General features: G+C 40.0%; 1 protein-coding gene across 1 annotated transcript in view; it reads right to left on the reverse strand.

The window, feature by feature from the left end:
* The window catches only part of si:dkey-106n21.1 (solute carrier family 23 member 1), a 41,976-nt gene that overhangs the window by 11,483 nt on the left and 14,203 nt on the right, over positions 1-16,290 (reverse strand). Inside the window, exons 4-9 of the mRNA XM_040132308.1 lie at positions 14,684-14,841; positions 11,763-11,946; positions 9,535-9,716; positions 7,354-7,471; positions 4,209-4,365; positions 641-894 (exon numbers count right to left, since the gene is read on the reverse strand). Of these exons, the coding sequence (XP_039988242.1) occupies positions 641-894; positions 4,209-4,365; positions 7,354-7,471; positions 9,535-9,716; positions 11,763-11,946; positions 14,684-14,841 (1,053 nt within the window). The remainder of the gene's footprint in view (positions 1-640; positions 895-4,208; positions 4,366-7,353; positions 7,472-9,534; positions 9,717-11,762; positions 11,947-14,683; positions 14,842-16,290) is intronic.

The following is a 16,290-nucleotide window of genomic DNA, read 5'->3' on the forward strand; positions in this document are numbered from 1 at the left end:
GACAGCAGAGGGGATTCTTCAGAGGGGAAGTGCTGAGGGGCAGTTAAACATGAGAACACTCTGCTAGACCTCAAAGCGCTTCACTGAACAAGGCATGAAGAGACAAGCATTAGTCAAGATTCAATGGACTAGTTCTGCTCTTGAAAGAGCCAAAAGCAAACAGACAACAAAAAAGGTTGTGAGAAGAATGACCCTATTAGCTGGCTTACACAGTTACACTGTGTAGACCTGTATGTAATCACAGAAACTTTCAAAATATTCCATTGTCATAAGCTAAGAACTGATAAACCCGCAGTATGCTACCTGCGAACACTAAATGGCAGACAAATTTAGCACCCAGCTGGTGAAGAAAGTGACCATCTAGCAGCTAAATTGTCATGTATTGTCAAAACAAAGCAAAAAGGAGGGTAAATATTGGACTTTTATTCGTCAACTCAGCACAAATATGACTCCAAATAAATGCTAATATCGCTTATCTTCACGATGTATAAAGATTCAACTGTTTGCTAAAATGTTCCCTAGAAACTTGATGTCAGGACAGTGTATCAGCTTTTCACGTAATTCTTCTGCCCCCAAGTGGTAAAAAAGATCAATTAATGCAGCTTTATACAGACCTAGAGGAGAGTAATATGAGGTGTACCTTGGTTACGCCAAGTGCAGCGATGTTCTGGCTATAGGAGGTGGTGCCGTTTCCAGTTCCCCACAATGCAGCCAAGATGCAGCCAATGCCCTCGACAGCAATACCTCGGTTAATGGCGTGAGTCGGTGGTGGAGGGGCACCGGACAAGCGAGCACAAGCGTAGTAGTCACCAATTGATTCCATGGTAGATGCCAAGACGCCTGCCATCATACCCAACACTGAGGACACACTCACTGTGGGCAAACCCCATTGACCTATAGGTACAGAGTTGGCATAATTTAGTTTCCATACATACAGCTGCAGAGACACAACTTTACACTTAAAGACTGAACGGATTTCTGCCAAAAATTCTGGAACAATTTAAATCTTTTAGAGGTTTGTTCTAGCTCTGTGTAGCACAATAACTGAATGTTCCATATTTTGTTTTGACTGAGAGAAAGGCTAGCAGACTGCTACGAGATGAGGTCAAGGGGGATGTATTTGGTTCCTAAAGCACTGAGGGGTTGATAGACAAATAGCAGTACGCAACATCTGCCAGACCAAAGTTTTACAGGATGCAATGCTGACCTTATTCAGTCTGTTATATAAACATCTGGACAGACTCAAATTTCATGCTAAGAGTTTATTTCCTAACATTATGCGCGATTTTAATACAATGAATTCGATCCAGTAGTCCCAACAGAAACGTAATTTTCTCGATTATAGATTTCCTCATACAAATAACTCAACAGATGTTTGTAGGATACGGGCTCTCTGATTCTGTTGTATTTAACACTGGCCCAACACGTGCCTGTGTCTATTTTCTTTTACAACCCAACAACTATGCACACCAGTGTCTGATTAAAAATGTGATATATTCTTGATAAAATGTCTGTAAGACTCACATATGACCCACCGCACAAACTAAAGAAACAGACTTTCATTTTGGAAGACATGAATAACCTGTGTGATAACCTGTTGGGCTAGTTGAAGAATCTAAATATATCTTGGTGTTCTTCAGAGAAAAGTTGAAATGGCTTCAATAGAACCAACTGTACAAGGGTTGGAAGGGGGAGGGATCATATGCTTGTTGCTGAACTAATGATTCAAGCTTGTTGTCTCAGACACATGTTTTGGATTATGGATGCCCCATGGTAAAAATTAGTCAAGGATTACTCATCAGAGTTTAACAATATTTTTTAGCTAGATTCCAGTTAAATTTTTTCAATTTCATGTAAATGTTTTCATGATTGACAACATGATAATATAATTGATTGAGGATCAGTAACCGATGGCATTGCTTACAAACACATCAAACACCCCTTCTCTGTTTATACCTTAATTTTTGGTCTCTCTGGTAGAGTGGAGGCCTGTAACAATGACTGGCAATTTGACATGAATGCTTCATCTAAAGTAGAGTAAGCAGAAGCAGGTACTGCAGCGTCGGGATGCATTAGATAAATCTGTCTTCATTCAGCCTTTAATTTGCATCCTCTCTTTTTTGAAATGCAAACCTTTCCACCTCAACAAAAAACTTGCAAAATACTTAAATTTCCACTCAAGAATTTCTATGCCCAAACTGAAAAGCACTGTCTCCCAGGGAAAAAAATGATGGAAAAAAGTTGTAATGGTGTGGCCCCTTTATGCTTCTAAATGAAATTTACAACATCTGGGCCTTTTCCAAGGAAGAAATTGCCCTCAGGGAAAGAAGCTGTTGCAACTGTGATTGCGGTCTTAAATACCCTAATGTGACTCTTGATCCACCCTTATGTACAGGTAAATACTTGTACTAATACATACAAGCATTTGATTACCTATAGATGACAGATTGGAAAGTACTACTGAAAACCCCGCTGGCGTGTGTTATTTCTATCCCTAGGCACTTTACTGTGTATGTTGTGTACATTGCTGCGGTCCTTTGTGTACATTTTCTGTATTGTCCTGATGATATACACTGATCAGCCACAGCGTTTGTCGGTTTATCTTTGGTATGTTTACGATCTGTTGAAAGATGCGTATTGTGTAAAATATATAGTTATTTTAACCTAAATGTAAGTATATTTGACGTTTAAGTTACTAAACACAGGACCAGTGTGTACTTGAGGGCAGGCATGCACATGTAAAGGTGTCAAACATTCAAGATAACCCCTCCTAAAATGCCAGATTTGTATTAAGCTAGACTTGCAGAGTAGTAATTAGATTTATTTGTAAATTTGATAACTGTGATGGAGATGCATCAGCTTTGCCTTATCCCCGAATGGCAGTTCATTAGCCCTAGACATCCTAAATAAGCTTAATTAACAGCCGCCTTCGTTATAAATGTCTGTGTGATCACTGTCAAATCAGATGAAGATTTCATTCTTCAGCATTAAAAATCTGTCCCACAGGGAAGCAAAGTGGAACCATTTTATTTTGTTGCTGTAAATATCCTTATTTCGTAACCATTTATGGGCAGTGAATAACACAAAGTCCTGTCAAAGACATTGCATAGTTATTTTCTCACTTGTTAATAGGAACCGTGTTGGGCCTGCTAACCTGTAAAAAGCTCTATTTTTTTTTTTTTTTTTTATCGGCACTGTTGTTCCTGGTATCATTGTAGACTGTTTTCTGGCTCAAATGTGGATTACAAGGTCAGAGTGAATGTACCATCTGCAAACAGAGGGTGCCATTTGCAAATAATTAAAAAGTCCTAAAACTGACTTTGCCATTCACATTTATGAATAAGAATACTGACATCAAACCAACTTTCCGAATTAGTTTTCCGAACTCCACAAAACCGTAGATGCTTTTTGACAGACATATACGTAAAAGATTTGGCAGAACAAAGAAAAAGTACCGAGATATATCTATATCACTGTTAAAAGATGCAAACGTTGAAATACTAAAATTTATGATTAGTTTTTAAAATCAGTCCAAAGTTTTTTACAATTTTCTCATAGCAGCACATGTAATCCTGCACGACGTGTTTCCAGTTTAACTTTAAGTCATAGCCAGCTAACTTTTCTCAGGGAAATTTCTTGTCCCTGGGCGATCAGAAAAATTTTTCAATGGATCTCTCTGCTGTCATCATCCCATTTCAGATTTTACGATATCAGGAGATATACTTTAAGCAATTAAATCAAAGGCGGATCATTTTCATTTGGTCCAAGAGATTTTGTAACATTTTGGCGGATCATTAAAGGGCAGTTATGCAACCCTCAGCTAAAGTTCAGAATGTCCTTTGTTTTAATTTGGCTTGGATGTTTGTCGAAGATGAAATTAGGAGTGCCTATCAGACAAACTCAATAAATTGTAGGAACCACAGCACTCAGCAGTTTCAAATGACTTTTGACCGAACGCTTTGACATTTCTTAAAGCAAAAATTGACAGAATGTTCTTTTGCATTAAAACTACTTCAGGACCTTAGGCAGCACTGATGTACCTATAGTTATTGTAAACTACACACACACACACACACACACACACACACACACACACACACAAGTTAGCAAAGAAGTAACTGAGCCTCCCTTATTATTATGTGTTGCAACTACTAAAACCATGTATAAAGTATACGTTAAAAGTAGGATTTATTGATTTATGCACTTACCTGGGTAAGGCACATGGAACCATGGAGAGTTTGTGACAGCGTCCAGGCTTATGTCTGTCCTAGCTGAGAAGCCGTACTCGTTGGACTTTGAAGGCAGGACGTCAAAGATGGTCAGTAAGAAGCAGACCAGCCATCCGCCACACATCCCAAACAAGGCCTAGACGTTGTTAAAAGATACACATTAAAATACATTAAAGTGGAGTTCAACCAACATAAAACACACACTACTTTAAGGCTTTCTTCAGACTGCGGGCAAATCTGATTTTTATTCGCAACTTGGACCTTCAGGACAGACTGTTATCTGCAAGTGATCATATCGGTTTCGTGTGTCCAGGCGTCACCAGCCTATCTGCATGGGTTGCCGTGGTAATGACGCAGGCATGGCTACGCCGTTGACACGGCTCTGTCGTTGTCACCCATAGCACCAAAAAAACTATACTCTCTGATAGTGCTCTGCTAGTAGCAGCACGGATTCTGCTCACTCCATCACTCTTGTTTTGACGTCGTCATCATCTGTGCCTTTGTGAGTGACACAAAAAACCCTTTGAAACCCAATGTGGGCAATCAGAGAATCATCTGCAGAAATCTGATCGGAATCGCATTTCAAAAGCACCTCCAATGTGGTTTGGTTCTGATTTGCAAAAAAAAAATCACATTTCATGGTTTTTGCCATCCAGACTTTCTAAGAATAAACCTGGATACAATTTGGACATTCAAAAAAACTGATTTGGGCTGGCAGTTTGGACAAGACCTACTTCTTTTGAGCAGCTCTTCAAGGCCTTGTGAGGTAGCATGTTTTTGAAGACCAAAAACCAAGTAAAATATTATACTCATCTAAATACCGAGCTTCATATAGCCCACATGGTCAACATAACCTGCCAGTAGCCTGCTTTTTATCAAAAAACAATGACAGGCCAATCAATCTCAAAACCAATAAATCGGTTCACGCCCAACAGGAATCACAGCTGTTGGGTAAATATCTTCTGGAGCACAGGTTTCTGCAAAGCATGTAAATGTTAGTATGAACATGCTAATGCCTCCACAACCCTGTCTGGTGCTGTAGTCTAACTTAATAGTGAATTTCAGCACTGCACTGTTAAGACCTTGCACTAAGTTTGAGCCTGCATGTGCCATACAACATGCTTCGGGGTGCGCTTCGAGTTTGCATTCCTACAGGGATTACACGGGAACAAAGAGCCGTGCAGATGAATGCATTTATCATACGCAGGCCTCTTCGAGGAGAGTCACGCAGTAGTTCGAGGACGGCAGAGCGTGCCAGCAAACTGTGTCCTCTATAATTTCTTTGATTTCCGATTTGATGTCATCTTGACACCTTCACCTATAGCAGAGGCTACATGAAGTGATATCCATAATAGAGTCATATCCTAACTACAAATTATACAGCTAATGTGATTTAAGTGCCACAGTATGTCATGCATTCTAGGGCCACTAAATGATGAATAGGACTTGGGAAGAGACTGTGTATACTACTGGGTGTTGGCTAAGCTCACACAGTAGGTGAGCTCTCTCTGTGCTGCTGTATAATCCCAGCTTCATTCCTTTACACTGAAAAGCTAATTTGATGATTGACAATGAAAACCGAGGAATAGCTGTAAAAACTTTTTTTTAGGTTTGCCGGCTTTCACAAGATGTGAATCCTTCTGCCAGGATGCGTAGACCTGCCGTACATAAAGCCTTCCAGAGACTGAACCACTGAACCAGCCAAAGTGACTGAGACGCCTTTAGCTCTCTGGAAGGGTTTCTGTCTTCAGTTAGATGTTTTTTTTCATTCTTTTTAAGCTTCTCATTCCTTTTAAACATTTCATTGGCACGAATGTTCTCTTTCCCCCACCATACGCAAAGAGTCAACATTCGGGGAGGTATACAAATTCACACACAGGAGATTCAAGACAACCCACATTATTTATTTTGGCTGTTTTTTATGAGAAAGAAATATGTCCTACTTATTAAGGGAAGAAGGTTCAACCGCATTGATCCTCACTTCAAAATATGCAGATCTCTTGTCAAAGTGCAAAATATGTATAACTTTTGCATGAAAATCAGCATGTGTCTGCTCAATTCTGATCTAATTGACAGCAACCAGTAGAGGACTGTGGTTATACTTGTCAGCTCTCACACTGACAGGGTATGTTACTGCAGGACTATGAAGCAGGGCGGATGTTTAAAGGAGCATGTGTGCTTAACCAAAACCGATCCTTAGTTGAATACGTTTAAAGAAAGACATTCCCTGCGTCGCGCCTTCACCACAGGCGATCTCTGCCTGACAGGTGGTAGCTGTAATCACAAGACCATTGTAGCTGAAGGCTTTAGAAAGGGGGCTCACATTATCCCAAAAAAAAGACTTTGACTGAGGTTATGTTTGCTCAAGTCAAACGCAAACCCAGAAAAGACCCTCAGCCCTGAAAAGGGGAAAAAAAAGACACAATCCTTTCATTTTTTCAAATATTTGTATTCATTTTCCCCAGTCACAGTGACGGCAATAAAAAGTGTGTGCATTTTAAATTATATATATATATCTTCTTAAAAATTCCTTGATGTCAGTTCTATACATTTTCCTGTTCCTTTTCTAACATGGGGATATTACCTACTATGAAAGGTCAAAGAAACCTGTTTTCTCTGACAAATTGTTTTCTTTAAAAGAAGTTGTTCGGTCTATGCTGAGCCTGTGGATCGAGTATGACTAGTCAGTTCCTGTAAAAATGCTTTTTACTGGTATTTAAGATGAAAGCAACATGTTCTGCATTTCTGCAGTTTCTGAGTTTTCAGGAACCGAGATAAGAAACACTTCCACTGTAGAAAACCAATATGTAGGTAAGTGGGATACACTTATATTTAAATTGAAAATGTATTTGCACTTGTTCTGAATATATAAAGATCATCTAGCACACCGTACCAGATTTCGTGATTTAATTTAAGTAACTACCAATTGCCTTGTCTTGTTTAGAAATTTTGTGATTGGTTAATTTTGAATTGGATGATTTTTTTGCCGTGTATATTTCATTAAAATAGTTTTGAAACAAAGCAAGGTTGTCATAAACAGGTGTTATGGGTCAAAGGGTCCTCAAAGGAAAATTTTACGTTTTTTTTTTTTATGTATGAGACCCGGATAATGTTGGCAACTCACAGAGAAGAGCTTGAAGAGCGGATACTGGAAAACCTTCCACCTCTTATCCTTGTAAGCAATCATTGGAACATCAACTTTGCTGAGATATTGGGAGAACAGGAGGATCAGACAGACCGTGCTGTGGGAAAACAGAAGACAGGACAAAATGTGTTACTTACAGTCATTTCTCCCAAGGCCTAGCCGTCGCTCACAGCTCTTAGTGTAATGAGGGTAAGTAACCAGTGTGGCGAAAAGTGGCCATTACTATAGAATACTTTGTTTTCATGCTGTGTGTGAAAACACTGCACACTGTGCATGAAATGCAATCCTGTGTCTTGGTGCATGTTATTTCATTGGGAAAGTCTGCGGCCTGGTGAACACTTAAAAAGTTCTACCAGGCAAAGTTGGTAATAAAAAGAGAGAGGGGAATATGTTCCTTTCTGTATCTCTGGGCTTCCACATAATGAGCAAGTCACTCAAATCTGATTTAAACATTTACATTGTAGCTGAAACTACTGATCCAGATTTAACTTTTGACCGCAACAGCAAAATCAGTATAAACGTCCAGTTGGACGTATGGAATGACAAATATGTGCTGGAAAAAAAAAAAACTGAAAATCAAATTCTAAGAAATCTTAATCAATTTTGTGTGAGAGACACAGACACAAAGCTTTTTTTGGGGGGAGAGAGATGCAGGAGAGGATGTTGTGATATCATGGAGAGGAGCACGTGACAGGACTTATCGATTTCACGACCTCCTCAGCTGTGAGAGTCTGGAACTCCCAGTCCTCTGGGCTCTCCCGCACTGTTATCAACATAAAACCCCCTCTGTTATTTATACTACGATATGATGATATCTACTGTAGAATAAAAATTTGCCTTCATAAATTAAATATTTAGCATTTATTCCTTGATCTCAAGAGTGTTAAATAAAGGATCACACCAAATTATTTTTTGCCATTCAAATTGATCATATTTTGGAAGTGGACTTCTTCATTTCCCCTGCACTGTGTCATACGACAGACTGACCCACTCTCTAGTAATTTTGCTGCACTGAGAGAGTTGAATTACAACCGTGAGATGTCCACGTGTCTGCTCCTGTAAGCTGCTGGATATCCTGCGGGGGGAGTAGGGCACCCGGGCTAATAAGGATATGACTGATTACCATCCATATATGGCACTAGGGGGTGGATGTGCTGAACCTTTTAAAACCCACAAGGATCACTCTGTGTAATGGCTTTAGTCTGCATTATCTGGAGATGACAGTGGGAAATGAAGAAAAATTTGCTCAACAATCTCACAATCTCATCCCCTGTTCAACAATCTCACAAAGGTATCGGAAAAAAGAACAACTGTGGAACAATGAGTTGAAGTAGCAGTAGTTGAAGAGATTAGGTGGATTTAGATGGTGGACAACGGTGGAAAAAAGGAAAATAAATACTGAACGAGTGAACACTTTTGGCATGAAACATGAAAATTAAATGTAATTCTTGGAAACAGAATTCTTGGAGTGCATCAACCAGATGGATGGACAGTATAGGAATTTCTGTGAAAAGTCTCAGTCATCCAGGTCATGGAAAGGCCTCTTCAGTTCTGAAGAAGCCTGTCGGATGAGAGGCGAAACGTCTTCAAGAACTTCAAGCAAGTCCAGAACAGTGAAGGAATGTTATTCATTTCTCATGTGTTCCTCTTACATTAGTGTATTTGCAATTTTCAAGTCTGTAGTTGCTAAGTTGCTATGTCCAGATGTATCAACATTAATCTTATTAAATTAATCAAGTCTTGCAATTCTATCATCTCTCCAAATCTCACGAAGCTATAGGATAGACGTACAGTACAGTACATAGACCCATACTATTCTTTCCAGCCTATTCATGTCACTGAGGATAAACTAAATATGAGAGACACCTCTCAGTAAAATGTGATACCATTCAGCAGCACCACTAACTAAAGTCTTCAAAATGACCAAAAAGTTGAATCAACACCTCTCTAAAAAAATTCCAACATCATGGAAGTAGGATTTACTGCAGGGCTTTTGCCAGGCTTGGAATAGCCATCGGGCGGGAATCCTGGTGGGCTGCCACATCGGTGGGCCAGTGAACCATCAAAAAATCCCACGCACTGCATACAAGAAATCCTCCACTATAAGAACATGTTCCTTTCTGGTGTGCAATGCATCAGCGTAAAACATCGTCCACTTACAGAGCAGCTATTCCCCAGTGTCCTCCTGACTTCTTTCCCGCCTCGATGAACAGCGACAGGCCGATGAGGTTGATGGTGGGAGCAATAGCCAGAGGGCCGATATATTTGAGCACAAAGCCCACCAGCCCGGAAAAGCCCAGAACGACCTGGAGCAGAGAGGACACCAGTATGGCGCCCTGGATCTGTGGATGGCAAGACAAGAGGGACATGATATCGATACATATGCTAGGTTTTTGATACTCAACGGAGCATCATATATCCTGCCAATGGTGTTGCTGGAGGTTTACTTCCAGGTTTCAGTACTCTGCAAAGGAGAGAAAAGTGTTTCATATCAGTCTACAGTTAAACATACTGTATGTTCTTTGCCATTCTAATGCTTCATTTGGACTTTGGCATTCATCGAGCATTTAATTATGGCATTTCATTGTGGCAGCCTTATATCCACATTTTCTTTGAGCTATTTAAACCAAGACTCCAACTTTGTTCTGCTGTCGGAAACTGAGCAGTTAAAAGGTCGAACCGCTCCCCACCCAGTTTGACTTTTTGTGGCTGTCTGAGAGAGGCAAGACATCACTGACTAAGATGCATACGTGTTGACAATCAAGTTAAAAGAAAAAGAAAAAGAAACTTCAGCTTGAGTGCTAGAAATGTGCGACCTGCACAGGTAGCTTCATAAATCCACCTGTATAGACGAATTTAGGATTCTCAACCTGCTGCTTTTATTCTGTCAAAAATCTCCCCCTATACTTTCGTTTTAAATCATATAGTTGTGAGTGTTGTCAAACAGATGAGCACCTGTAAAATTATAACCCCACCACAGAAACTGACAGATCTATTGCATGTCATTAATCTCTCCTACTGAGAAATATGTAAAGGTGCAGTAACCGTATGATCAGCCCATTGAGATGTCTCCCCTTTGAAACATACATCTGTGACTGGCACACAGTATGTGTTGCGATAGGGAAAGATAATCTTGCGCAAAACCCTGCTGATAAGGAGGAGAAACTGTATAAGGTACTACGAAATGCTGGACACCCTAAAATGAAATTACTCTAGATTAAATTCCAAACGTTGAGTCATTTGGTTTGATTCCAGAAGCTCAAATAAAACCTGCTGAACCCTATCTATCATAGGAATACAACACCTTATATGAGAGAAATTAAGTTTATATTGCATTATTATAATAGAAATGATCAATTCTGGCTCACTAAAAGAGTCTTTGGATATCCTTTTTGTTTAGATAAGATCCCCAAATTTGTGGAAAGACTTACAGGGTTTAAACCAAAAATCCTGGGTTTGGGGATAGTTTTACTACCTCAAATTTCTGCATTTAAGCACTTTCAGATTGAGTTTTACTTATTTTTTGTGCGTTTACCCAACTCTCTGTGTGTTTGCTCAAATGTTGAACAGAATATTGAGATTTTCTTTCACTTGCAATTTTGTGCTTTTACCTGAATGTAATGGGTTTACCCCCAAATTTTCACACACTTGTTGGATCTTGTTTTACTCGTGTTGTAGTTTTTACTTGCATTTCCAGGTTTTTGCATTCAGCACAATTTTTAGGTCATATTTGATCTTTTTTCGTATTCTCTTTAAAAATGTGGAGTTGTTTACACAGTTGCTGGGTCTTGTTTGACCTAAATGTTCATGCTTCCAGCCGAATTTCTGTTTACACAAAATCTTAGCATTTGAACACAACCATGAGGGGGTTTCACCCCAAATCTCTGCATTTTAACACTGTTGTTTTACCTTTTCTTTCAGGTTCTTATTCACATTTTCAGGTTTTTGCCCAAACTTTCAAAATTCCAATAGAATTCATGAGATTTACTCCACGTTTTTACCCCAAATTTTGACATTTCAACATCATTTTTGAGCTCTTCAATCAAAACATATACTTTAATTTGCAATAAAACGTAAAGCGTATGCTTGTCTTGACCTGTATCTGTATAAAGAGCACAATGTGGAACCTAATACACATCAAGATTTAAGTTCAATACTCGCCGAGTTTGACATTAAAATCTCTTCTGTCAGTACATTTTTTGTGATCTTTCTGGATGCACACATGTACAGAGTGTTATGAACCCTATGAATGTTTCCATTGGCATTCATCCATGAATGTGTTACAAGGTGATACAGGGTCATCATCTTTTCCTTCAAATCCGTTAGCACTGCTTAGGCACATTTTGTACTGAGATTCATCTTCTGGCACAAGTGTTTATGTTACATACCTCACGCATTCTTGACATCCAGATCTCATCAGAATTTTCCGTTTGCAGTGGGCTGGTTTCATTCTGCAGCTGCAAGGACACCATCGCTGCTGCTTGTGGGGCCGGACACTGCCACTTGGGCAGAGCAAGAATGGCTAGGGTTGGCGTGACGAAACTGAAGGTCCCACCCTGGAGGATCGGTAACCTTCGATTCAATAAGGACAAGGGGTTAAAGGTCAGAGGTCTCTGGACCAAATGATATCAGGTCTCTGCAGACTACGATGACCTGGATCTGCTCAACGCAAGCCTGAAAGGAGAGCTGAGAATTTTAATGAGCTTTTTCTCCTGTGGCTTAGACAGGAAGCAAAGCAATAGTGGTGCGAGTGCTTTTTAGGTTAAAAGTAATCCCATGACTTATTGATTTTAAAAATGTATACCACAAGGCTTTGATAACCGGTGGTACAGGAGGCATTTAATTTCAAATCAGCTCAGAATTTTCACATTATGGTGTTACACAGAGGGGAAATTTTTAGAATATAATAGTTTTAGAAACTGTCTTAGAGCAAAATTATGCAGAGATTCTAGGTTCCATGTAGTACTTTCACAAAATGCGGCTTCTTGCTTTTAAGGACTAAACCGACTCCGAGTTGGTTTTAAAATTTTGACTTAAACTTTGGGACAAGTTACTTAAAATTTGAATAGAAATGTTTTCACTGTGACTCTGCATGAAATAATGTGGCACATGCATGTGTGTATTATTTTCTTTGCTTTTGTGGTGTTGCAGCGTATTTCTGTGCACAGTTGTCTGCGTACCTTTGTGTTTTTTTATCCTTTTATTCTCTTGTTTCACAATCCACTTCATACCACAGTTCTGAAAGGTGCAATAAAAATAAAGATTAACTTACTTAATATTCAATGTCAAAGTGTCTGCTGGGATCCCATTTTTTTCCCTTTAAGCTTTTGCCAAACTGTGTAGGTGGAGAACTCAAACAAAAGGATTAGCTATTTGCTCAGGCTTACTGTTACAACCATGCTGAGGGGGCAGGAAAGTGTGTGTGGAGCCCTGTATTGTATTGTACAGTACTGCATGTGTGGGAGGCAGCTGCACTGTGGTACAACATAGAGATTAATTCATCACTTTCAGACTGATTTTCCTATTCAAGTGCCACACAGCTCCCAGGACTTCACATCTCTGTTATAAAAGGAAAACCGCAAATAGGGCCCCATAAACCTTGGAGAGCATACAGCTTTTGAGGAAAAACTACTTCAGAACTTATACTGAAGGGTAATTCTCATTTCCGCTGTTAGTGTCCCGTAGAGCCTGGCAGCGAACTGACTCACAGTTTAACTCCAAATGAACCACCGCAGGTCTCTGAGCTAAGCCGTAACTTCAGGCTGTTGCAAGTACAGCTAAGTGCTGCTTTGTCTGAACATGAAACGTATGAAACCATCATGTGACCAGTGCAAGGACGCAGTGTATGTAGGGCAAGTGTTGGAGGAGCAAGGTGTCGGGAAATACACTGCATTCAGAAAGCATTCTGACCCCTTCACTTTTTTCACATTTTGTTGTGTTGTAGACTTACGGTAAAATCGTTTAAATTCATTTAGGTATTCAGACCCTTTACTCAGTACTTAGTTGAAGCACCTTTGGCAGCGATTACAGCTTCAAGTCTTCTTGGGTATGACGGGACAAGCTTTGCACACCTAGATTTGGGGATTTTCTGCCATTTTTCTCTCCAGAGGTGTTCGACTGGGTTCAAGTCAGGGCCGCTCAAGGACGGTCAGGACCAGGATTTGATTAAGGATGTTTCTGTATCTCGCTCCATTCAGCTCCATTCAAATCTGACCAGTCTCCCTGACCCTGCTGCTGAAAACCCCCCCGCAGCATGATGCGGCCACCGCCATGCTTCGCCACTGAGATGGTACTGGGCAGTTGATGAGCAGTGCCTGGTTTCCTCCAGACACGATGCTTAGAATTGATGCCAAACAGTTCAATAATGGTTTCATCAGACCAGAGAATCTTGTCTCTCACAGTCAGAAAGTCCATTAGGTGCTTCTTTGCAAACTCCAAGCAGCTTTCATGTATTTTTTCATCGAGGAGAGGCTTCCGTCTCTAAACTCTGCTGTAAAGTTTCTCCCATCTCCACGCAGGATCTCTGGAGCTCAGCCAGAGTGGCCATTGGGTTCTTAGTCACCTCTCTTACCAAGGCCCTTCTCCCCCTATTTCTCAGTTGGCCGGGCAGCCAGCTCTACAAAGAGCCCTGGTTGTTCCAAACTTCTCTCATTGAAGATTATGGAGACCAATGTGCTCTTGGGAACCATCAATGCAGCAGACATTTTTTGTAGCCTTCCCCAGATCTGTGCCTCGACACAATCCTGTCTCTGAAATCTGCAGGCAGTTCCTTCGACCTCATGGCTTGGTTTATGTTCTGATAGGCATTATCAGCTGTGAGACCTTATATAGACAGGTGTGTTCCTTTCCAAATCATGTCCAACCAGTTGAATTTACCATGGTTGGTAAAGGGTCTGAACACTTGTGTTTTTGCTTTGTCATTACGAGGTATTGAGGGTAGACTGATCAGGGAAAAATGTTTAAACGATTTTAACATAGGGCTGCAAAGTAACAAAATGTGATAAAAGTGAAGGGGTCTGAAGACTTTCTTCATGCACTGTATCTGGTAGTCTCCTCTATCTCTACCTGCAGTAAATCTTAAACCTGCCTAAAAAAAAACTACTTAAAATGTGAACACACACACACACACACACAAATAAATACCATTCCAGAAGGACAGAGTAAAGTCACACACAAGCGGAGGCTTTCAAATCTCACGTATGTGTATGGGTGTGTGTGGGAAAAAGTCAGTGTAGAAACTTCTTAAGTACTTTATCAGTGTCTCTTTGTGGCCTGTTACTTCCCAGGTGCTGTGAGTCAATGAGTGTACCTGGTACCAACAGACGTCTGCAGCAGTGTACATAATCCTGACACAAAGAATATGGTGGAGATGAGCTGGCTTTTGGCAGCGTTGTTGTCCTTTATGCAGAGTGGCTCGGCCAGGATAATGGGAATTGCAATGATGCCGCCGAAAGCAAGGATGTAATGCTGTGGAGGCAGAAGGAGGTGAATAAGTTTGTGGAAACTTTAAAGTAGTAAAAAAATGAAACTTGGATTCTTGTTTTCCTCTGACCTTCGCTAGTCTTTATGTTAAATGTGAATGTATTTATGTGTTCCTCAAAATAAAGACTAAATAATAAAATAATAAAATAAAATAAAATGAAGAACAAAATGAGATGTTCCAAAACCACACCTTGTAAATTGCATTGAAAAATAAGATGCTAAACGTCCTTCATAAACTTCATAATATCTACATGAGTTACTGTTGTTGAGTTCTTGCACATTTCCTGTTTTGAACAATCCAGCACAGTATGTCCTGAAATCGGACATTTTGGCAAACAAAGTAAACTGTAGGAATCAAAACTGCGCTTGCTGCAATTACATGTTGTGTGTTAACCACTAAGCATTCAGGAGACCCCTATATTGGTGCTTCCTTGTATTTATAGTAAGATGAAAGAAGGCCTCCAGTGTAGCTCAGCCGTAGTTCTGGGAGCTGTGGTGATACTGTGCCTGTCACATCGGATCCCATCCAATGTTTTATGTTGCAATCTGATCTGAGTAATGTGCCGACATAAATCTGGACTTGTTCTGGCTCAGTCCCACACCAATAAGTCTTCCAAAGCAGAGAACGGGTATTTCGTCATTGCCACCTAATTCAATGCGTATTGGGGTGGTCTTATCTGGCGCCCCTATCACCGAAACATTGTCTGTCAAAGCTTTGCAAAATGATTCAAAATGAAATTACAGAAATGATTCATATGAACAATTTCAGTCACTGGTATCTATCACTTCCATGGTCCTGTTTAAAAAGCACAGGCCATGGAAAACATACGGTAGTTTGTGCAATATTTTGTCATTACTGCATCACATATACTGTATATTTGTTAGTTTAATGTGCATGAGTAACTTTTTTAAAGTTAGATACACTATTGCCATTTTTTGTTAATTTAACGATAGCAGCATTTTTGTAGATTAAAGTATTTAGCTCTTATAAAGCTCATCTGGAAGGCTTAACATTCCTGCACACTTTACTAATGTGAAAATGTGTGTGCTGAATTGGTGGGGGTGTTGGTGGTGGAGGTTGCCATTTATCCAAAAGAATTTGAACAAAGGTGAAAACAACTGAAGGCAGATGTTGATTGGCCTCGTCAGATTTATGGGGTTATTTTTTAACCTACCACTCCCATAAGTCAGAGGGAGATGCCATATGTCAGTTTCATGACAGAGGAAACTGGGAGGATTCCTTCTGGAAGAAGGCTGCTTATAAGGCCTTCTGTCATCGCCAGTGAATACATCTTCATCCAAAACTTACAGAAGCTGTTCTATACAGCTGTAAATCCTCAGTGTGTTTACAAACTGAGCGTTTGTAAAACCTTGTTTTGAGTATAGGTTCTTTAAAACCTACTATTAATGGAGGGAAACATGATTCGGAGAAAG

The sequence above is a fragment of the Xiphias gladius genome, chromosome 8 (genome assembly GCF_016859285.1).
Source record: "Xiphias gladius isolate SHS-SW01 ecotype Sanya breed wild chromosome 8, ASM1685928v1, whole genome shotgun sequence".
NCBI lineage: Eukaryota > Metazoa > Chordata > Actinopteri > Istiophoriformes > Xiphiidae > Xiphias > Xiphias gladius.